This window comes from Pochonia chlamydosporia, chromosome 7 (genome assembly GCF_001653235.2).
Source record: "Pochonia chlamydosporia 170 chromosome 7, whole genome shotgun sequence".
Taxonomy (NCBI): domain Eukaryota; kingdom Fungi; phylum Ascomycota; class Sordariomycetes; order Hypocreales; family Clavicipitaceae; genus Pochonia; species Pochonia chlamydosporia.
In genome coordinates this window covers 1,690,251-1,712,112 of record NC_035796.1, presented here as the reverse complement: position 1 = coordinate 1,712,112, position 21,862 = coordinate 1,690,251, and the positions used below count along the sequence as shown (strand labels likewise).

At 51.5% G+C, this 21,862-nt stretch overlaps 9 protein-coding genes across 9 annotated transcripts; 6 read left to right on the top strand and 3 right to left on the bottom strand.

Moving 5' to 3' along the window:
- Nucleotides 1-398: 398 nt before the first annotated feature.
- VFPPC_07403 (NEDD8-conjugating enzyme Ubc12) lies at nt 399-1,315 on the top strand (the record flags this gene model as incomplete). The annotated part of the gene is made up of 4 exons (XM_018286266.1): nt 399-419; nt 504-597; nt 740-1,029; nt 1,163-1,315. The coding sequence occupies 4 exons, from the start codon at nt 399-401 to the stop codon at nt 1,313-1,315; spliced, it is 558 nt and encodes a 185-aa protein (XP_018139585.1).
- A 1,840-nt stretch (nt 1,316-3,155) lies between these two features.
- On the top strand, nt 3,156-4,662 carry VFPPC_07402 (ketol-acid reductoisomerase, mitochondrial precursor; the record flags this gene model as incomplete). Its single annotated transcript, XM_018286265.1, has 5 exons — nt 3,156-3,354; nt 3,425-3,456; nt 3,557-3,835; nt 3,898-4,565; nt 4,635-4,662. The coding sequence occupies 5 exons, from the start codon at nt 3,156-3,158 to the stop codon at nt 4,660-4,662; spliced, it is 1,206 nt and encodes a 401-aa protein (XP_018139586.1).
- Nucleotides 4,663-5,063: 401 nt separating this feature from the next.
- On the top strand, nt 5,064-6,268 carry VFPPC_07401 (serine racemase; the record flags this gene model as incomplete). Its single annotated transcript, XM_018286264.1, has 2 exons — nt 5,064-5,403; nt 5,472-6,268. 2 exons carry the CDS (start codon nt 5,064-5,066, stop codon nt 6,266-6,268), a joined length of 1,137 nt encoding a protein of 378 aa, XP_018139587.1.
- Nucleotides 6,269-6,526: 258 nt separating this feature from the next.
- Nucleotides 6,527-8,403, bottom strand: VFPPC_07400 (multidrug resistance protein; the record flags this gene model as incomplete). Its single annotated transcript, XM_018286263.1, has 3 exons — nt 6,527-6,790; nt 6,883-7,913; nt 7,977-8,403. 3 exons carry the CDS (start codon nt 8,401-8,403, stop codon nt 6,527-6,529), a joined length of 1,722 nt encoding a protein of 573 aa, XP_018139588.1.
- Nucleotides 8,404-10,576: 2,173 nt separating this feature from the next.
- On the top strand, nt 10,577-11,137 carry VFPPC_16575 (hypothetical protein; the record flags this gene model as incomplete). Its single annotated transcript, XM_018294328.1, has 2 exons — nt 10,577-10,789; nt 10,853-11,137. 2 exons carry the CDS (start codon nt 10,577-10,579, stop codon nt 11,135-11,137), a joined length of 498 nt encoding a protein of 165 aa, XP_018139589.1.
- A 1,135-nt stretch (nt 11,138-12,272) lies between these two features.
- Nucleotides 12,273-13,744, top strand: VFPPC_07398 (gamma-glutamyl phosphate reductase; the record flags this gene model as incomplete). The annotated part of the gene is made up of 3 exons (XM_018286262.1): nt 12,273-12,573; nt 12,644-12,805; nt 12,867-13,744. The coding sequence occupies 3 exons, from the start codon at nt 12,273-12,275 to the stop codon at nt 13,742-13,744; spliced, it is 1,341 nt and encodes a 446-aa protein (XP_018139590.1).
- A 278-nt stretch (nt 13,745-14,022) lies between these two features.
- On the bottom strand, nt 14,023-16,013 carry VFPPC_07397 (replication factor A 1, rfa1; the record flags this gene model as incomplete). Its single annotated transcript, XM_018286261.1, has 4 exons — nt 14,023-14,119; nt 14,173-15,573; nt 15,636-15,887; nt 15,976-16,013. 4 exons carry the CDS (start codon nt 16,011-16,013, stop codon nt 14,023-14,025), a joined length of 1,788 nt encoding a protein of 595 aa, XP_018139591.1.
- A 571-nt stretch (nt 16,014-16,584) lies between these two features.
- VFPPC_07396 (dienelactone hydrolase) lies at nt 16,585-17,739 on the top strand (the record flags this gene model as incomplete). The annotated part of the gene is made up of 4 exons (XM_018286260.1): nt 16,585-16,762; nt 16,819-16,868; nt 16,922-17,591; nt 17,645-17,739. The coding sequence occupies 4 exons, from the start codon at nt 16,585-16,587 to the stop codon at nt 17,737-17,739; spliced, it is 993 nt and encodes a 330-aa protein (XP_018139592.1).
- A 126-nt stretch (nt 17,740-17,865) lies between these two features.
- VFPPC_07395 (quinone oxidoreductase) lies at nt 17,866-18,908 on the bottom strand (the record flags this gene model as incomplete). Its single annotated transcript, XM_018286259.1, has 2 exons — nt 17,866-18,848; nt 18,896-18,908. 2 exons carry the CDS (start codon nt 18,906-18,908, stop codon nt 17,866-17,868), a joined length of 996 nt encoding a protein of 331 aa, XP_018139593.1.
- Nucleotides 18,909-21,862: the final 2,954 nt, after the last annotated feature.

Below are 21,862 nucleotides of genomic sequence, written 5' to 3'. Positions count from 1 at the left end.
TGGTGCTAGAGCTTTGTTTCTTTGTACCGGTCGCGTAAACTGCGGATAAACTTGCTTGGTCTTGCTTATCTTATCGGCCGTCATGCTTGTTTCTGCTTTGGCGGGCGCGGGTTGGTGGGCTGTTCAGTTCTGGGTGGTGCCTGGTGGCAACATGGACAGACCATGACCAACACCAACATCTCCAACCAAGAACCTGCAAACACCACCACCTCAGCATCTGCATATGACTGTCCCTCTGACGATTTGTTGACGAATTTTGACCTATTAAAGGCCTCTGCTTCTACGTACCTAATTTTTCCATTTCCCACATTTTCGTCCCCTTGCTCAAGACGTGAGCTCTCTATTCCTCACCAAAGTTCGGCCCCCTCCTAAGGCGGGGCCATTAACGACCGACCAAGATGTTGAAGATATGGTCCATGGTATGGATGGCTCTTTTTTAACAGAATCCAGCTTTCTTGAAGAATCCTTGTGGCTAATGTGCTTTCTTTTCGCGCGTTTTACAGAAAAAGGAGCAGAAGCTGGCGGAGAATGCAGAGGGCCAAGCTGGCGGAGGAAAGAAGAAGAAGGTGACGGCCGCGCAGTTGAGAGTTCAAAAGGGTTCGTATGCGCACTACCTATGCTATTCACATCTACAGCAGAACTACACTCGCTTGGCAACTGGTTACGAGCTCACAGCCTCGGGTTGCGGAAATGTCGCCCGTAGAGAAACACGTGTGCTGACAAAAGGCCCTTTCAAAAGATTTATCCGAGCTGTCTCTTGGTTCAACGATGAGAACCGAGTTTCCCGACCCAGACGACATTCTCAACTTTGTCTTGACCATCGAGCCTGACGAGGGTATGTACCGGGGCGGCCGATTTACGTTCGACTTTGCGATCAATCAGAACTTTCCGCACGAGCCTCCGAAAGTAAGGTGCAGGGAGAAGATTTATCACCCGAATATTGATTTGGAGGGGAAGGTGTGCCTGAACATTTTGAGGGAGGACTGGAAGCCGGTTTTGAATTTGAATGCGGTCATAGTGGGATTGCAGGTATGGATTGCCTTTGTTGTGTTTGGACCGTGGGATCCAGCGTAGCCTAAGTGTTGAATCGTTTTGGTTGGCGGCTGGGCTCGCAACGTTGTCCGGCGGGATTTGATGGGAGAATACTAATTCCTGGATATAGTTTTTGTTCTTGGAACCCAACGCATCAGACCCTTTGAACAAGGAAGCTGCTGAGGATTTGCGGAGTAACAGAGAGGCATTCAAGCGCAACGTTCGAACGTCCATGGGCGGAGGAAGCATTAAGGGCACGCCATACGATCGGGTACTCAAATGAGCCACGGATGGTGGTTGAACACCAAGATGGAAGGCGATTTCGGGAGGAGCATATATCGGCACTCTCTACGGGTTGGGGGTGCTTGAACAGCGTTGGGATGGTACATACAGGCGGGACGAGGCAAAAAGCATCTGCTGGGCTGCGGTTCTCGACGTGCATCATAGAGGATGGTTATCGTTTTTAGCAAGTGAGGTTATTGGGGAAACTGGCATTTGTGGTGTCGGTGGGGATAGCGAATTAGCATAGTTGTTGGCTTAGACATACATCCTTTTGATTTTCGTTTGGAGTCGCAGTGCGAAATATGTGGACGGTGTGGGATTTGGCAATGAGGAGTTGGCCTTGTATTTTGGCTCGATGTGATATTATTCGACTCTTAAGGTGTTCTTTCGCTCTCATCTTGCATGGATGGCTGTTCAACAAAATAGTTGGGGTACTGTCCCCCTGCAGATATGTACATTTGGAGCATGCGTCGCTGTATCATTTCGCAAGTTCCCAGGCTGGATATGCTCGAGTCGCATGGCTACAGATGCCACCTCTGGTCGACCGAACGACGAGCGCATTCAAGACGCCCACTCCAAACTATCCGTCGAACTGTCGCATAGTGCAATGGGCAATTTGTGCGTCGTCGTCGCTCATCTCGGCTACATAACGATCGCCGCTCACCGTCGCTTCATTATCCCAACACAAACCCGTTGACAGAAAAAAAAGAAAAAAAGGAGTGAGAGAGAGAGAGTACGCAAAAGGGCATTCGCCTACTCATGAAATGCACAATGGATCGCAGCAGGATCAAATTCCTCGACGGTTCTCGGAGTCGCACACCGACTGGCGCCACCATTTTCACATGTACCAGGAAGTTGTTCGTTGAACTGGTGCGGAAGCGGAGCGGGACGTGGACTGGACCCAGACCGGAGGCAACTTCGGAGGTGTGGAAAGTCATACAATGCTGGTTTGGGCTGACGGGGACGGGGTGAGGATGACTTCAGGGTTGAGGGATGCTGAAGTGGTTGCGGGTGTGTTGTGATGGGTAGGATGGAGTTTGTTTAATGTGATTTGCGGTTGTTTGTGATTTTGGGTTTTGCAGCTGGATATACGGTCTTGTTTGAATCTTCGGATGGGAAGGTTGGTGGGATTGAGGGTGAATATTGATGCTTTAACGGATGTTTTGGGTGCTTGGCAAATGCGCTGGTAAGATGGAGAGCCAGTCAGACTCGAGGTAATTGCCATCACCGCTTGACAGCCGTTGGATGACTGGTCCTGTTGGTGATGGACATCTGGAGCTCTGGGCAAAATCTTGGATCAATTGACTGATGTGACGATGCACAAGCGAGGCTCCGGTTGCTGGGCTGCATCGACAGGACCCCTGCCCTCTGCTGTAGTGGGTTCAGTGGATGCTAAGCGTGCTGATGTACCGAATTGCGCCAATAACAGCCCGTCAGTTGAAGAAGTGGGTCTCCAAATCTGCCACTAGCAGCATCAATTATACCGGCCATGCCCCAGCCAGCACGCAAGCAAGTCCAAGCTTGACCCTGACTGCAGGCCACTGCAACCACTACAAGCACTCACCTCAAGCAGCCTGGCACTGAGTGTCCAGAGCCTGCCTTACTGTCCACTTCAGTCTGAGTCGCTACCGCCGACCCTCGCACTCACAAATTCCACCACCGAAATCGGCTCCCCAGCTCTGAGTGCTTTTCCCCCAAAAAAATCCGGTTCCGATCTCCATTCTTCCCCGAAGGTTAAACATCACTCACCACCAACTCTCTCTTCTCTCCTCCCACAATCTCCCCTCTACACCAATTCCAATTGCCCTTCCATCGCAAAATCTCCCCTCCCTCTATACACAATGGCCTCAAGAGGTTTCTCCAAGTCCCTGCGCGCAGCTCGCCAGCTGGCCGCTCCCCGTGTTCAGCAGCGCTCCTACATCGCTGCCAGACAGCTTGTCCGAGCTGCTACTGCTGCTCGTCCTGCCGTTGGCGTTGCTCAGCAGCAGGTTCGTGGTGTCAAGACCATTGACTTTGCTGGTCACAAGGAGGATGTCTACGGTACGTGGTTTTTGCTGTCCCAATTGATGCGCTTGAAGTGCGTGGGCTGACATGTGGTGTTTGTGTGCAGAGCGCTCTGACTGGCCTCAGGAGAAGCTCCTGGTGAGTCACTATCCCAATTGCTTCAGGAGAAGGCAATAATCCATCATGGGACCCTTTGTAGAGGTCAATTGGCCGGATTGAGGGTGCTAACTTGCCGCAGGAATACTTCAAGAACGACACTCTGGCTCTTATCGGCTATGGCTCCCAGGGTCACGGCCAGGGTCTGAACCTCCGCGACAACGGCCTCAACGTCATCGTCGGTGTTCGTAAGAATGGCAAGTCCTGGAAGGACGCTATTCAGGATGGCTGGGTTCCCGGAAAGAACCTTTTCGAGGTTGACGATGCCATCTCCCGTGGTACCATTGTCATGAACCTTCTCTCCGATGCCGCCCAGTCCGAGACTTGGCCCGCCATCAAGCCCCAGCTCGTTGAGGGCAAGGTATGCACGACCTGTTTACCTTGATAAAAAGTGAGCAATCCGAGCTGACATGTGAATTTTAGACCCTTTACTTCTCCCACGGCTTCTCCCCCGTCTTCAAGGACCTCACCAAGGTCGACGTCCCCAAGAACATTGATGTCATTCTTTGCGCTCCCAAGGGCTCTGGCCGCACTGTCCGATCCCTGTTCCGTGAGGGCCGTGGTATCAACTCCTCCTTCGCCGTGTTCCAGGATGTGACCGGCAAGGCCAAGGAGAAGGCTATTGCCATGGGTGTCGCCATTGGTTCCGGCTACCTGTATGAGACCACCTTCGAGAAGGAGGTCTACTCTGACCTTTACGGTGAGCGTGGCTGCCTCATGGGCGGTATCCACGGCATGTTCCTCGCTCAGTACGAGGTCCTGCGTGAGCGCGGCCACAGCCCCAGCGAGGCTTTCAACGAGACTGTTGAGGAGGCCACTCAGAGCTTGTACCCCCTGATTGGTGCCAATGGCATGGATTGGATGTACGAGGCTTGCTCCACCACTGCCCGCCGTGGTGCCATCGACTGGACCCCCAAGTTCAAGGATGCCCTGAAGCCCGTCTTCAACGACCTGTACAATAGCGTCAAGGATGGTTCCGAGACCCAGCGATCTCTGGACTACAACGGCCAGGCCGACTACCGCCAGAAGTATGAGGCTGAGATGGAGGAGATCCGAAATCTGGAGATCTGGAGAGCGGGCAAGGCTGTTCGGTAAGTTATTATCGCGCATTGGTTGTAAGTGTGTCATATGTCATTCGCTAACGGTATGTCTTTTCACAGCGCTCTGCGACCCGAGAACCAGAAATAAATCATCTAGTTATTTTTGCCGTTCGATTGTTCACACAAGGGAGTCTTTAGGAAAATGGGCTGGCTTGACCCTGATTTGTACTTGCTAGATACTCAGAGGGAGGGGATCTGCTATGCAGAGATGTGATACCGAATAAAAGTATTCAACCTGTAATATTGCATCCGATTGTGTCTGACTGTTGAAGCCGCATGTCAATCCGTGTTGTAGAAGTGTTTGGAAAAGCCAGGAACCGCGCCCTTTTGTCCTTGGCGGATCCCGATAGTCGGCGTGGGGGTAATGGGGCACTTGTCGACTGTACCACCATGTTGACATGCTTTAAAAACAACTCCAACTCACCAACATTACACCTCAATTCTAAACCTCTATCCTATACCTTTATCTCATAGCCATATCCCGCTAACATGGCCGACATATCCACCACCCTCCCTCTATCGAGGTCATCCGTCATCTCGGCCCACGAGCTCATCAAACCACACGTCCACCGCACGCCCGTCCTCACAAACACAACTCTCTCTACACTTGCGTCCACGCCCCGAACTGCCGACGACCTAAAGGGCACGCGCTTCGAAGGCAGGACACCCGCAAAGCCCAAGATCAGACTGTGGTTCAAATGTGAGAATCTGCAGAGAATTGGGGCGTTTAAAGTCCGGGGGGCGTTTCACGCGCTGGGACGGCTGATGCTCGAGGAGGGGTGGGTTGAGGGCGGTGGCAAGGAGAGGGGAGTCGTTACACATAGTTCTGGTAAGCTTGTTTTATATCCCCATGGAGGTAGACTGTCGTTTGAAAAACCGGGAAGCTAAACAATACAGGCAACCATGCCCAGGCGCTGGCTCTCGCGGCGCGCGAATCCTCCGTAAAAGCACACATCATCATGCCCACCATCTCTATGCCGCAAAAGATAGCCGCGACAAAGGGCTACGGCGCGAACGTCTACTTCAGCGGCAGCACGTCCGTCGAGCGAGAAGCCCTCGCCAACAAAGTCATTTCCGAGACAGGCGCACGACTCATACCCCCCTACGACCACCCGGACATTATGCTCGGCCAGGGAACCATGGGTCTCGAACTACAGGAACAAGTTGCGGAGCTGCAAACGAAAGATCCGTACTCGTCCGGGACGAAGGGCCTTCAGGGCATCATCACCCCCTGCGGCGGAGGGGGCATGCTCTCGGGGGTAGCACTCTCCGCAGAAGGCACGGGGATAAAGGTCTTTGGTGCGGAGCCGTCGTACCAGGGCGCCGATGACGGGAAGAGGGGGTACGAAAGCGGCGAGAGGGTGACGAGCGTGAGTACGCTGACGGTGGCGGATGGGTTGAGGACCCCGGTGGGCGAGTGGCCGTGGAAGGTGATTTACGAGAGGAGGCTCGTGAGCGGGATGTATAGCGTTACGGAGGAGGAGATCACGAGGGCGATGAGGTTGGTGCTGGAGAGGATGAAGGTGGTTGTGGAGCCGAGTGCGTGTGTTGGGCTGGCGGTTGCGTTGTTTGATGAGGATTTTAGGGCGATGGTGGAGAGGGAGGGCGGGGAGGAGGGTTGGGATTTGGGGATTGTGTTTAGTGGTGGGAATGTGGGGGTTGATGCTATCGGGAGGTTGTTCTCTGAAAGTTAATGTGAGGGAGATGATACTGTGAGTGTCATGTGGAGGATGTTGACGATGCTATGATTGTGATGTGGTGAAGTCGGGTAGATTAGATTTACGTGGAGACAATCGTGCTGATGAGATATGACTTACAGACTAGAATAGCAAAGGAACAAGATAAGGCATATTTGTGTGTGGAAAGATATTATAAATAAATGTCAATTCCTACGAAATAGATGCTATACTACGCTAAATGTAAAATGCCATATAACATGCAATTAGAAACACTCACTGCAAGTCATTCAATGCCCTATCCATAGCCTTCCTCCATCTGGGTGCATTCCTCCTCAACGACCATATGCCAAAATACCCGGCCACGATGCAAAAGCACGCCACCGTGGTCATGACGTATCCCACGCCAATGGCATCGATCCACGGCGCCGCAACAATCGTGCCCACGCAGCTGAGGATGTTGCGGACAAAGTTGTTTACAGCTACGCCGGCGGAGCTTCGTTTGCGGACGAACTCGGTGAGCATGGTTGTTGCGGCGCTCTGAATGACAGTTAGTGGTGCTGTAGAGTCACAAGCAAGAGGGGGCAGGTAGGGAAAGAGGAGGGAGTAGAGAGGAGAAGAGAAAGACGTACAAACACTAGCATCGATGAAATGCCGAATAAAAAGGAGCCGATGGACGGCACAAACCAGAATATACCGTAGTTGAGAGTCCATCCGAAGAGAAGCAGTCCACACGGGTAGACTGTGTTCGCAATCCACATGTTTTCCCGCATGCGATCCTCCGGCAAAAGAATGAGTTTGCCGTGCTCGTCGTACCGGTTCGCTTTCCGTGCCTCCCGGGCCATAATGTTATCGATCCATTTGCCGCCGAAGAAGGACGCCAAGAAGTAACCTATCCCAGGGGGAAAGTATAATAATCCCACGATAATTTGCTTAAAGTGATAGGGCTCCTTTCCAAACTCCTGCTGGATGGATATATTCGCCACGAAAAGAGCCCCAAACGCAATAGCTGCCAGACAAACTGTGATGAGCACAGGCGGGAATCTCAGAAACAGCAACACGGCCAACGGATCGACAAGAAACCTCTTTAACCCCTTGGCAACACGCTTGGAGTGGACCTTTGCAGACTCCCGCGTCGACATGCGCTGTAGAGTTTGCGGATCTCTTGCCTCATTCTTCCGCTTAGCAAGCGTCTCGGGCAGAAACAGAAGCAGCATAACCAGCACGCAGGCACCGTAAATTGCGAGAAAGTACATGCACGCCCGCCAGCCTAGATTCTGTGACAACACACCACCCAGTATAGGCGCGATAATGGGTCCCAGCAACGGTCCTAGGTAAAACATGCTCATGGCGCGGCCGCGCTCAAAACTCTCCCATATGTCGGCTATGGTTCCGGCGCCGACGGCCTGAACGCTGGCGGATGCGCCGCCGGTTAGGACGCGGAATACAATTAGCATGGCGATGTTTTGGCTGACGGCGCAGAGAATGGAGAAGATGACGAAAAGCATAAAGGAGATGAGGTAGATTGTGCGGCGGCCGAATTCCTCTGAGAAAGAGGACCACCATAGTGGGAAGATGGCCATGGAGAGCATGTAGAGTGCTACGGACAGGTTCACTATCGTAGAGGTTGTTTTGAATTCCAGGGTTAGGCCGTGGAGTGCAGCTGCATTGTGTTAGTGGACGTTGGATAGAGTTTGGATAGAGTTTTTCGGGTGCCGAAACATACGGTAAAAGATGGATGAGCCCATCGGAGCGGCGAGCGTTGCCAATGCTATCGTTGCCGTGATGCCCCATTTTGTTGAATTTTTATACTCGTATGGTCTTTCGACCTCTGGAGTAATGGCAATTCTTGCAAAGAGTCCTCTTCTCTGGGACCGTGGTACAATTGTCACGGCCCGTGAGCGAGTTGATGATGGTCGGGATGAGCTCCGGGAGGCTGTGAGACCGGGCGGAGCCTCGGCCCCGGTAGGTTCGCCGGAGGTGCTGACCGATGGGACGGCAGCATCTCCGGGTAGGCCCTTTTCAATGTCATGAACTGTTTCTGTTTCAGTGGTTTCAACAGAGACCGGAGACGCTGGGCGCTCTATTTCATTGAGACACCGCTGTGGTTGTGGTTGTGGTTGTGCTTTCTCTCCTTCCGTGTCCGCGGACATGATTTGAGTCCGCGGAGTGCAATGGCTCAACGGCCACGGGTTTGCGTGATGAGGTCGGTTGTCTAAGACAGGCCGCACGCATTATACAACAAGACGAGCAATGTGAGACAGGTTCGCTTAAACTTGAAAGACGCAAAAGACACTGCGTTTGGGCAATGCAAGAAATTTGAGAGAAGAAGAATTTTGTTCGCTTGGCAAAATGCCCCCATGGAGCTCCATTCTTTGACCCCGCGAGTCGGCAAATTGATCCGCGGTCATTGTGAAGCACTGTGGGCCGGCAGCGGCTTCGGAATCGGAGGAGGAGATACAATCTTCTGGGGTCAAGTTTCGTGTGGGGGAGGAGTTGTTCGAGATTCTGGGGTGCGTATCTCCGATTTGCCGTCTCCGAGGTTCTGTGGTCTACAGTTAGTACTTTTTGTCTTTATTTTATTTTGATCTTTCAATTGTTCGTATATCGGGACCAGACAAGTATTATCTGCGGTCCATGAGGAGTACGCTTATGCCTCTGCCTCATAACTGCTTCTGAGATCGCCATCACCAGTTGGCAGATGATACTTTCGGAAGGTATTTCGCCCAACTTTGAGAGCTCTGAACACCAAATGCATTTAATACCAAGAGCTGCTGGGATATTTTTGCCGTTCATAATGTCGTTCTCAAGATAACTTGGTTGTACCTTGTGATTTAAGACTTCGGATCCGAGACCACTATCCACTGTCTTGTTGAGTATTCGGAATGCATCCGCCCGATGACGGTGTGAACCCGGCCGATAATAAAGTGGATGCAAGTAACCGTGTTTGTTTCTCGCTCTTATGCGAAGTGTGATCAAAAACGGTAATGGTTTGAGCTGCAACCTATCGCCTTCAGGTTTTATTACGTAACAAGTCATGACGTTCCTCTCATTTTCCTCATACAATGAATCAAAGCCTTTATTGCTGAAGTGCCTGAATCAGCGGCTAACGAACAGGACATCATCGCACCTATGAAGGGTTTTGCTTTGCATACCCATATACGCAGGTCCTTCGACGTCTTGGACTACCAACGGTACAAATTTTGATCAGTGGTCTCGAGTGTTAGTTAGCCATGCAGTGAAACGGAAACATACCTAGGTAGGTAGCAATCTGCTTCCAGGTGTACAGCTGTGTCTTCTGGGTCTATTGGGGGCCGCCACCCACAACTTGACGTGTATCACACAAGATCGCGGCGGCTTGGCCTTGGCAAGATGCCAAGCCGGGAGTTCACCGTCCTTGTGTGTGCTGCATGTTCAGAGCGAAGTTCAATAGGAGCGATGACACCTTCATGAGTCTCAGATGGGGCTGAAACTAGCGGCTGGGCTCTTGGTGCAGAGGGGCTGGCAACTACAGGACTCGAGATGTCCCGCCCTTTCGTAGCTGCGAATCATCCTTCTTGAGGGGGCTCGATGTTGAAATATGGATAATACAGACTTCTGTCCGTAATGGTGGCTAACTTCGAAATAGTGTGGGCATATTGACATGGAAGTAAACGTCTTGAGGGGGCATTAGACGAAGATCTTTCCTCGGCTTAATGCCTCTGTCCGCCGTCCACATCCCAACAGTGGCGACGCAGTTTGAACAAAGCATTGTGATCTGAGGCTGAGAAAGTAAGGTCTACAAAACGGACAACAATGGCGCTGCCCGGGTTTGGGAGTGTGCAATATGAGCTTGATATGATCGCCGGAACTACCGGACGCCGCTGGCGCCTCCTCCGCCCCCCATTGTGGTAATTGGGAGGCTGTTTTCGGTAGTTTGGGTGCCATGGAGGTGGTTTCTCAATATTTTGTCGGGTTGCGTCTTCAGCTTTTGTTGCTCAATATTCCTCAAATGCCCCAGCCAGGAACTCGGCCCAGATCTGGATGCAGCCACGTAGAGCAGTAGCTTGCCGTAAAGACCCAAGGGCGGTTCAATTGAATATGTTGATTGGATCCCAAATATCAGGATTGAAGCCATCTCAATATTCTCGGACAGAGAGCCCAAGCGTGCCAATATTCGGTGAGTCCAAAGCCATTTCGATAGTCTTGTTGTTCCGCAATCGTGATTGGCCAAGGCTTTGGAGATGCTTAAAACGAAGCATCGTTATATAAACCATGGACTCCTTGCTCTTGTATAAGTTCGTCGGATTATATGATAGGATATTTCAATCAAATCAAGTAGCAGTCATGAACAAACTCACCCAGGTCTTGTTGCTTCTTTGCGCAATTCAGGTCGTGGCTCACGACGATTGTGTTCCTAGCTGGCGTGCCAGGGAGATTGTGCCAGCCTTCCAAAAGCTTTTCTCAGATGGCAATGTGAATCGAATCAAGGACACGGTTACCTCCGATTTCACGGTCTATTCTGATAGCCAAGAGTTTACCACGCCGGGGATCACTCCTGTATGCTGTCCCAATGCGTTCGAGTTTCAGCATCACAGCCGCGACTAACATCTTTTGCAATAGGTTTCCGGGGCCGCGGTTGTCAAAGGCCGGGACGCATTCATCAAAGCCAATCCACCTCACCCCGGTGCACCGAATGCGTTTGTCACGCTTGACACCTTCTACACCTGCAGAAAGATAGTTTTTCGATGGGTTGCGCCTGGCGGCTTTGGCGGTAAGAACCCCATTCGGGGCATCGATGTCTTGGAATTGGCCAAGGAAAAAGGTCAATGGAAAGTCAAGACCGACTATTCGGAATATAACAATGTGGGCTTCTTGCAGGGGATCGGGGTTTGCACAATCTGCTAAGTGTTGGGACCTAGATGGGGTACTAAAGAGCACTATCGTAAAATCGTAAGCTTCTTGCTGTTGATGGAGCAGAGATGGTCGTTTGATAATGAATTGTCATCTTTTCGTGCTGCAGTTGTCATGTTTAGCGGAATGAAGCGTGGCATGCCGTCACTTTGCCCACCTAGGGCGATATAATGGCAGTTCTTGTTCGTACGCGAATTTACTACCAACAGATGACTATTGTGCCATAATCTTGCTGAGCGTACGTCGGGCAATGTGAAGAAAGGGTGGAACTGAATTTTGACAAAACTGTGGTTTGTACTCGAAGAATGCATGTGGGTGGCAATTGGCTACCTAGGTAGATGCGAAGAGGCGACGGCCTGGTCATTTGGTTCTCCCTTGTCGAATTACGGTTTCAATGTTCTAATTTGCAAGAGAATAGATTGAGCAGGTGCGCTGTCCATTTTGCTGGCTCCTGCCAAATGGGTCAGGAACATCAATTACATCCATACACTCAGATTAGTCAACCCCGGGTCGCACACCTCCTGGAAAGCGAAAGCACGAGATTTCTCTCAAATACGCTTCACGAAAAGCCGTACTTCGGCAAGTCGCCATCACGAGCCAAGCATTGCTGCATGGGCTACGTTGCATGCCTGTTCTTCCCGAGAAGCTGCATAGGATGGCAGGATGGAGAGTTGCGGACATGTGAGAAGTCGAACATCTGGATACGAAGAGTCACGGCGAATTTCGACATGTTCAGACGCGGCTATATTTCCATTCACTTTTGGGGAATTACGGTGCTTTGATTTGGCAATTCTAGCAAACAGTCTTCATAGAGAGGTACGGTACATATTCCTAGCACGTCAAATCCAAAGTTGGATGAAGAAGACCGACTGACTCAATTGACAGACGCTGACAGACGCAGATCACTAAGCGCGATTTTGACCCCACGGCGGGGCAAATTTCTTCACCACCAACGTCATCGCACTTGGCTTGGTCTGGTTTCGCTTCATGTGCTTCCCGGTTCAGCCCACCAATCTGACTGAGCCAATTTCTATCCAGGCCAGTCATTCAAGTACATTCGGTTCCCCTGACAATCCCCCTCATTTCTTTTTCTTTCGCATCAAACCTTTTTCTTTCACCAGGTCTCGCAATGTCTCTCACAAACGCAACTCCAGAGGCCGCCGCCAAGGAGGCAAAGAACGCCTCTTTTGCTTTAGCCTCACTTCCGGCTTCGGCGCGTAATGCTGCACTTGAAGCCATTCACGCCGCCCTCTCTTCCGCCAAGGACGATATTCTGGCTGCCAACGCTCGCGACCTCGAGCTCGCCAAGAAAGCCGCTGCCGATGGTTCATTAAGTGAGGCTCTCGTGTCCAGGCTGGACCTGGGCAAGAAGGGCAAATGGGAGGACATGTTGAAAGGCATACTGGACGTTAGGGATTTGGAAGACCCAGGTATGTTTTGCCGCCTTGTCGGCGCACGCGTCGGCGACACAAACGAGAACAGCCACCTGACCCGTAACAGTTGGAAAGATTCAATTGAGAACCAAACTCGACGACGACTTCATCCTCGAGCGAGTGTCTTGCCCCATTGGTGTGATCCTTATCATCTTTGAGGCTCGTCCCGAAGTCATTGCCAATATTGCAAGTCTGGCTGTCAAGTCTGGCAACGCTGCCATTCTCAAGGGTACACTCTAGACCGAAGCCCTCGACTCGATTACTTGTATCATACTAACACGCGCTCTTAGGCGGCAAGGAGTCTACCGAATCATTCGTGGCAATCTCCAAGGTCATTTCCTCCGCTCTCGAAAAGACCGAGGTCCCCAACGGAGCCATCCAACTAGTAACAACCCGTGATGCTATTGCCCAGCTCCTCGCACAAGACCGCTACATCGACCTCGTCATCCCCCGAGGATCCAACGAGCTCGTCAGATACATCAAGGAGTCAACCAAAATTCCTGTCCTCGGACACGCGGACGGTCTTTGCTCCATCTACCTAACTGCCAAAGCGGACCCTGAAAAGGCAATCACGGCCATTGTCGACGCCAAGACTAGTTATCCCGCCGGATGCAACAGTCTTGAGACCCTCCTCGTCCAAGACACCGCTCTCAACTCCTCTTTCCCTGGCGTGGCCGCTGCTCTAACTGCCAAGGGCGTATCACTACGCTGCGATCCTGCCAGCAAAGCCGCTTTGGCTTCCCTCACCGATGCCAATATCCAGGACGCCACCGAGGCCGACTTCAACACCGAATTCTTGACCTTGACCCTCGCCGTCAAGACAGTCTCCAACGTTGACCAGGCCATCGAGCATATCAACACCCACGGCTCTCACCATACCGACTCAATCCTGACTTCTGATGCCGCCGAGGCCGAAAAGTTCATGAACCAGATTGACTCTGCAGGCGTGTACTGGAACGCCTCGACCCGCGTGGCAGACGGCATGCGCTATGGTTTCGGCACAGAAGTCGGCATCAGCACCAACAAGATTCATGCTCGTGGGCCCGTCGGCCTCGAGGGCTTGACTATTTACAAGTACAAGATTCGGGGTGACTACCAAGCCACGGCTACCTACGGTGATGGAGAGGGCAAGCGACCATGGAAGCATGAAAAGCTGTCCATTGAATAGTTTTGACGATATGAGAAGGATACCCGTATTTATCAAAGAGAATATCAACATCAAAAGCCAAATCAACATGTTCATTCGCATAAAAAGCTCCACGATACGAATGTTTTAGAATGTCAAATTTGCAAGATACCCATTTTAACCCGTAGCTAAAGCCCATGACCCACGACTCGTCTCGAGACATGCGCTCATTACGTTACGCACATTCCTTCTCCAAATCCGTCTTCACAGCCAGAAAATATACATGTTCATGCTCATTCATCAATCCTCAGTCAGACCACTCAAGCATTCATGTCATACTGCTTAATCATCTCAGCCAACTTGTTGCCCTCGCTCTTAAAGTCCAAGAACGAAGAACTCATCACTTGGTATCGGATCCTGTACACTTTGTCAGTTTTCATAACTACCAAATACACAAGGAGAAAACATACCTCTGCGTATCACCAAAGTTGTCCATCTTAGCTCTGCACCTGAAATTCAACTTTTTGCAATTCACGGCATCGAATGCAGCCATAAACTTTGCCTCGTCGTTTTCCTTGAGCTCCATAAGTTGGTTGGCAGACATGCCAAAGATGGCCTCGCCAGTCTCGTTGAAGCAGCTGAGCCACTGGTGGCTTGTGTGGTCTGCTACGTTGAGAGACGCAATGTATCTGTAGTCGGGACGTTCGTGAGACACGCTACACTTTTCGCAGTACCACCCGTCGCCCGTCTCCACAACCTTTTTATTGCAGCCTTCCTTGGAGCAGGCCGGGTAGCAAAAGTTGTCTTGCTTGACGAAGACAATGGTCGCTTTGATGGAGTAGTATGCCGGTTCGTCCATGCCGAGATTCTCATCCTTGACTTGGGCTATGGTCTTGTTCTCGTCTTTGCGGCCGGCGGCGTTGCCCATGCTCGCCATGTTTTGGTGCGTGGCAAAGTTGTCTGTTCGGCCGGATGAGTCGTACCAGCCCTTGAGGCGGTGGGCGTCGGGGATGTCGGGGTCGACGGTCATTGTGCCGGAGGAGAGGAGACTGAGGCTCTTGCCGCCAAAGTCGGAGACCTTGGTGCCTTTGAAGGCCAGGACGGATTCAGGGTTGACGTCGAACGAGTTGGCGGTTTTGCCCCAGACGGTGACGCGGATGGAGTAGCCAGTGTCGTCGACGAGAGTGAGCTCTCGCTTTTGGAAGGGCTTGCCTGATGTTTTGGATGTGATTTCGCTGACTTCGGCGACGTCCTTGAGTACACCAATGACATCGACGGTGTTGTCCTTTTCAACGTTTTGCAGGTCTTGGATGGTGCAGAAGTTGAATCGGAGCTGTGGCACGTTGGTTTGATCCTCGGCCTTTTCGATTCTCGTGTCTCGCTCGAATGCGATTTCGTAGTCGTTTGGCAGATTGGAGAATTGTTTCTTTGCTAGTGAGACGCGGCATGGGCTGGAAATGTAGTAGACGGAACCCTCTTGCAAGAGGTCATAAAAGGCGTCGCACTGGTCGTTGAAGCCTGTCGCCTTGATCTCTCCACTCTCATCGAGTAGGTTTACGCTGAAGAGTTTGCCTTCTCCTGTGGGCTTGTGCCATGTCTTGATGTCTGACTTCATCGTGACTCGAGCTTTGATCGTCCACTTATGTTGGAAGGGGGAGAGGCCCTCGATCGGGTAAATGTTGCCGCCATCGTGAACGGCTGGTCTTGACGGCATGGATTGTGGCTTGCTTTCTTCCTTCTTGGCTCCGTAAAAGTCATTGCCGGCGATCGTTTGGTCCTTGGCCGCGTTGGTCTCAACAGCTGTAGGGTTGCCAACCTTTTCTTGTACGCCCAATGATTCGATGACCTCGAGGTCGAGGATGACGAGGATGCTGATTAGATGTTAGGCCATGTTCGGGTTTGTCGTATGGTACACCAAGAGGGGCGGACTTACTTCTTGCCCTTTAGGTTTTGCGGGTTATACTGCTTGACGCGAGCAAAGCTACCTCGCACCAGTTTTTCATCGTGAATGACGTGGTTTGCCTGGGTGGCGAGCATTGCTTGAACGTAGTGATCGCCATCACTCATGACCAGTCTGTATCGTTCGCCTCCAGTAGCCGAAGCACCCATAGGCTTGACCTGGAGACATTGCATAACAGGGACGGGGAACAGTTTTGCAGCCTTGTCGATGTCATTGAAGATGACACTGGAGCATGATTAGTTTTGTTACCCAAGCTTCTATGGCTGGGACATAATGAAGGTTTGTGTTGGACGGGAGGTAAGGATGGACATACTCGAGACATCCCTTGGATAGGGCCGACGCAGCATCCATTATGGCTAAACTGGCTCGTATTAACGGTATGAATTGTGGTTTCGTCAAAACGAACAATATGTAAAGGTGGTGAGTAAGACGAGGTTCGGCAATGGGATGACTTTCTCAAATGTCAACCGTGAATTCTGTCCGCGACGCGTCCAGCGCGTTTAGTGGAATTTCGCCCCGCAGGGAACTGAGCTGATGGCGGGGTGCTGTGGCGTGCTGACTAAGGATCTCAACAGGGCCAGTGAGGAGTGGCGCAACTCAATAACAGTTTGCTGTTAAGTATTAACCTTCATCCGGTTGCTATATATGGTATTAGGTTACTCTTGGTGTATAGCTGTCAGTATAGCTTCTGATTGATATGTACAGAGCTTTCCCACAGCTTCTAATCTTGTAATGTTGACACGATCATGATCTGATGCCGTCGTGAAGCTCCAAGATGACGTCGAGCTCCAAGAGCGAGCTTCTAGGCACAGCCCACTTCCTGCCACATGCCAACAACAGCTTCGTGCAGCTTTCATTGTCCAGCATCTCAACTCGCCACGGTCGCAACACTTACAACCCTTGAATTATCCAGTAGCCCAGCATGACTGACGCCGAAAACGCCACCAAGGCTCCAGAAAGCGACGCGCAGGAGCAGGCCGAGCCACAGACTGAGGTGCAGGCTGAACAGAAGCAGGAGACCATCATCCCTGGAGATACACCCGCTCAGACTGGTCCCTCGACGGGCGTGGGAGAGCATTGCGTAACCGACCGTCCAACGCGTGTGTATATCATCCTATTGCGGCCTCGTTGTACCCGCTACTGACCCAGCTTCTAGCAAGCGGACAATCGTCAACAGGCGAAATCATCAAGCTGAACGATGTCGACGTAGGCTTCCATCTACCCCGAGCCTCAGCTACACCAGGCTAACCACATCTTAGGTCTACATCTCCAAGCCAGCAGACTACCCTCATGCTCCCTCCAAGCTCCTCCTCCTGCTCACTGGCGGCACGGGCATCAAGTCGACGAATAACCAAATCCAAGCCGACAAGTTCGCCTCAGAGGGCTACCTCGTACTGATGCCGGACCTCTTCGCAGGCGACAGCGCGCCCGTATCCACAGCCATCACCGACGACAGTTCGTCCATAATCGAACAAGTGAAGCTCCAGGCCGTCGGCGTAGTCAAGTCCTTCTTCATCGACATGTGGTTAGCCCGCGTGACCCCAGACAAGGTCATGCCCATTCTGCACAAGGTCATTGAAGCAGCCCAGGACGAATATGCGGACGCCGTCAAGAATGGCGAGGGCATATACGCAGTCGGGTACTGTGTTGGTGGCCGATTTGTCCTCCTGCTGGCTCAGGAGTCTGAGGAGCAAGGCAGTGACGAGGAGACGGGTGCGTTGAGGAAGGGACCGTATATCAGGGCGGGAGCGTTGGCGCACGGCGCATCCGTGACACCAGATGACTTTAATAACCTGAAGGCTCCCTTGAGTTTGGTGTGCGTTGAGAACGATAATCTCTTCCCGGATGAGGTGAGGACTACAGGCGAGGATGCCATGTCCAAGGCGAATCTGGAGCATGAGGTTCAGGTGTACCCTGGGGTTCCTCACGGTGAGCATACTCCTGTGTCCGTTATCTGCTGGTGCTTAGGCTGACTTGTTTAGGATTTGCCGTCGTCGGCGCATACACAGATAGCGCCATTACCGAAGCGCAAACGACCGCATACGACCAAATGTTAAAATGGATAAAAGAACACTAACCCTCATGAATATAACCGCCAAGTCCAGGAGACTTTTTTTTTTATTTCACGCTCGCCATAGCTCGGCCCATGATCAGTCTTGCATTTCCGTTCAGCTACTATTCCCAGACCCTAAATATACCATCTTTAGGAAATAGTACAGACTATCTTGCCAGTGTTCTTCGCATCCTCCATGTACTTGTGCGCTTCCTGAATCTCCTCCCACGGCATCACCCTGTCCACAATAATCTTGAGGCTGCCATCCCCAAACTGAGGACAATACGTCTCCAGCCGATCCCTCAACCTGCCCTGGTAATCCTCATCCCTACTCCGCAACGTACTCCCCTCAATACGAATCCTCTTAAACAAAATCTGCGAAATATCCGCATTCGGCACCTTGCCACCACTCAACGTCCCCAGCATCACGATCCTGCAATCCCTCGCCGCCACGTCCAAATTCTTCTGAAAGTAATCCGCACCCACAAAGTCAACAATGTAATCCACGCCCTTGCCCCCCGTCTGCTCCTTGATCTCCTTGGCCCAATCCGTCGTCTTGTAGTTAAACGCCGCCGTCGCCCCAATCTGCCCCGTCACAAACGCACATTTCTCATCTGACCCAGCCGTCGCGAACACCGCCGACGCCCCCGCCGCTTTGGACAGCTGAATCCCCGCGATGGACACCCCCGATGCGCCGGCGTGCCAGAGAATAGACTTCCCCTTCGTGAACCCCAGCACCATGTGCAGGGCCTGCGTGGCGGTGATCCATGTCTCCGGCACGGCGGCAGCCTGCTCGAAGCTCATGTGGTCCGGCTTGTGGAGCAGCATCTTGGAGCTGACGGCGATGTACTCCGCGTAGGCGCCCCCGTACGCTAGGCCGAGTACCTCGTCACCGACTTTGAAGGCGCCGTGGTCGCCGGGCCCAAAGGACTCGATTGTGCCGCTGAATTCTACGCCCAGCGTGAGGGGGGCCTGTGGTGGGAGCGGGTAGAAGCCGCGGCGTTGGATGATGTCCATGCGGTTGATGCCGAAGGCTCTGATCTTGACAATGGCTTGGCCTGTGGAGGGGGTTGGTTTGGGTGTCTGGGCGTTGATGAAGAGGGCGTCTCTTTCGCCTTTGCCGCCTTTGATATCTGGGATTTTGTTAGATGAGTTTCGGGGCGGGCGGGGGGTGACGTACCGACTGCTTTCATTGTTGTCATGGCTGTTGTGGTTTATGGTTGACTGGCTTACTTGTTTGGATGGGGAGGTTTCCTAGGATGGATGGTTTATGGCTTTGGGGGAATTTGCAGTGATTATATTTAAGCTTGGTCGATTGTAGTAGCTGATGGTGGTGGTGGAGGTTCCGAGGATGTTGTGGCTTCATTACTAATGTCTTGAGCTTTCTGAGCTTCCGAATGCCGAAACCTTGGTCGGCAGTTGACAAAGTTTGGTTGAACCAGCGATGCTGTTCAAATATCCACTTAAATGAGGATCGAGCTAGACGGAGCTCAATGTACAGTTGTATTTGTCAAGGGGACTTGTCTACATTGTGCCAACTTTGGAAGCACAAGTTGAGGTGAATGTCTCAATGGCGGAGTTGGAGTTGCAAATCTAGCAGTCATCCAAGCCGACTAATGTCAGTCTACGTGAGGTCAGTGGAAGCGGCAGGTGAGTATATCGCGCGTAGGTGCAGCCTATTTAGTTACTGAATGACCTTTACAGAAATACCGTCACGTTCGTCCATGGCCTGAGAAATCTCATGGAAATGTCTGTCGTGGCTGTGTTCTTCGGATATGGTCTCAAGTAAGCCGGAGTGTCTGCAGCTTGTAGTGTTTGGAAATTCATTACAAGCTCACAAGTAATGGGAAGTAGAATCATTCAGCGACCGTGAAGGATCTAGCCTAGCATTTAAGCCTTCCGGCTAGACTCAATGGTTCCAGATTAGACATTTGGGTTCAAATGAAATAGCGTCCAGGAAACCAGTTGTTGGCGTCCTTAACAAGCCTACATTTCCACAACACAGAAACTCGGTGAAATCACCACCAAGCCTGGACGAAATGTCAAGGCGCAACATAAACGACGTGGGACCAACCCATCAATATCCGACGGTGCAAATCGTAATTGCTGCCTCGGCCAAGGTGCTGGAAAGTCTATGTGTAAGTATCAAATGCAAACACTTGTCAATACGGCCGTGCATGTGTCCTTGTATTGAAAGACTTAGCACAGATCCCGACGCTGCAAATGCATTCCGTATACTCGACTCTGACCCAGCAGATAAAGCATTCAAGCACCACATCTTAAATCGATACACCTTCTGCAACCGGCCCTTCGGATGCTATCCCAAGCAATGGCTGGCGCTGCATTACTTGCCAATGTTCGTTTTGCATGCCCCGATCTGCGGATCATGCAAATCCTAGGAAAGCCCAACGCGCAAGACTGCATATACAAATTTCGTATCGTTCGTATCGCTGAAACTTCGCTCCGGAAAGCTTAAGAAAAGTCGATGCCCTTTCGGACAGACTCGTAAATCGCCGCGTACGTCGCCCATAACATCACCGCAGCCTCGAACCAGCCCGTCCAAATCCCCGGACTGAACAGGGCATCAGAAACAATCAAGCATCACCCACAAAGTTTCAGCACGACCTCGAATCTGTTTGTCAATGTGCATCAAAACACTCATATATCGGAGACTGAAATGGGTGGTCTGCATGGAACAAGCGAGCAGGTCGACTGAATCGTGCAAGGCGACAGGCTTGGCAAAGAAGAGCAGAGGATTCACTGCCGCCCATCACATGAGTATCCAGCACATATAAATAAACTCGGCCGACGAATGCTACGCAGTTTTACAAGTAAAAAAACAAACATGTGCTCCTGACAAGGCTTCCAGAAGCTCGGCACATAAGTTACCAGCATTGAAGCGCATCCGGCAATATTAGCCGTCGGGCGTTGCATGAATCGCAGCTGGTCTCGACTCGAGGAGCTTGGATTTCCAATATCTCGGAAAGGGAAATGAGATTGCTGCTTCGGCCCCAGTTCCATGCATTATTTACTCCGCTGATGCTGTGATAGAGTTCAGCTAAACGGTCCTCGGTATGCGAGCTGACATTTTGCTACATGGATGGGCATGGATGGGCATAGACCTAGGGAGTAAAACCGGCGAGTTGCAAAATCTGGTGTTCCGTGATCGCCCTTGCAAAGCACCAGCATGGACGTAACTCCAAATGTCTCTTGAGGACTTGCTCAGAAACAGCACGCGACGGTTTCGTGATGCAAATTATACCCAGTCCAAATCAAACGACTGTTGATAAACCGCGTCATAGACTAAAGACCAGCTTCCAAAACAAGGACTGCCTTTCCAAGATCGCATGTAGCAATCTGGGCCATGGAAATTACAAGCCCCAATTAATCCGGCTGTGGCTCTCACTATCGGTAAGCCATGATTATTCTTCACGCACCAGAAAGGCTACAACGCCCAGAAAAGGACGCTCCGCCCAAACGAGGAATTAAGTGCTGTAATGGAGTAGGGGGCGTGTGTTATTGTTAGCGCCAGACTATCCTCTACCAGAGAGAAGCTTCCACAACAACTTCTCTGACCGGCTGGATTCAATACCTGGCGCGGAAAAGCCGGCTTACAAGGATTTTGAATGGATCCGTTTTGAGGTCTGCCGGCCCGCCTTTTGTTGGACCTGATAAGGTGGAAAGGAACCCTTTGCAAGACGAAGCTTGTAATGTTATTAGCACTGTAATTACAGCACGAATGTGGCAGACAAGAAGGAGATGGCTTCCTTGCTTGGCTGCCGAGTGGGTACATGTATGGATTGTTGGTGTAGTGTTGGTGTTGGCCCATGAGGTTGCCACGGCGCTTTGCACGGACTGGCACTGGGTGCGTTGTGGCCTTATCAACGGCTAAAGTGAATACGAGGTGCACCATTTGATTTTTTGTCTTTTTTATTTTGGCGGTTACAGATGGTACTACTCCGTACTTTATATGGAGCGGGATTCTGCATGTCTAACTGTGAGTGCACAGAGACTGCCCTGGCGAAGCCCACCATATCAACTGAAGAGCTCACGATTCTCATGGTGAAATAATAGCTGCTCAGGGAAAACGCAATGTGAACACAAAAATTCACCGATCGATCAGCACGACGGGATGTTCGGATAGATT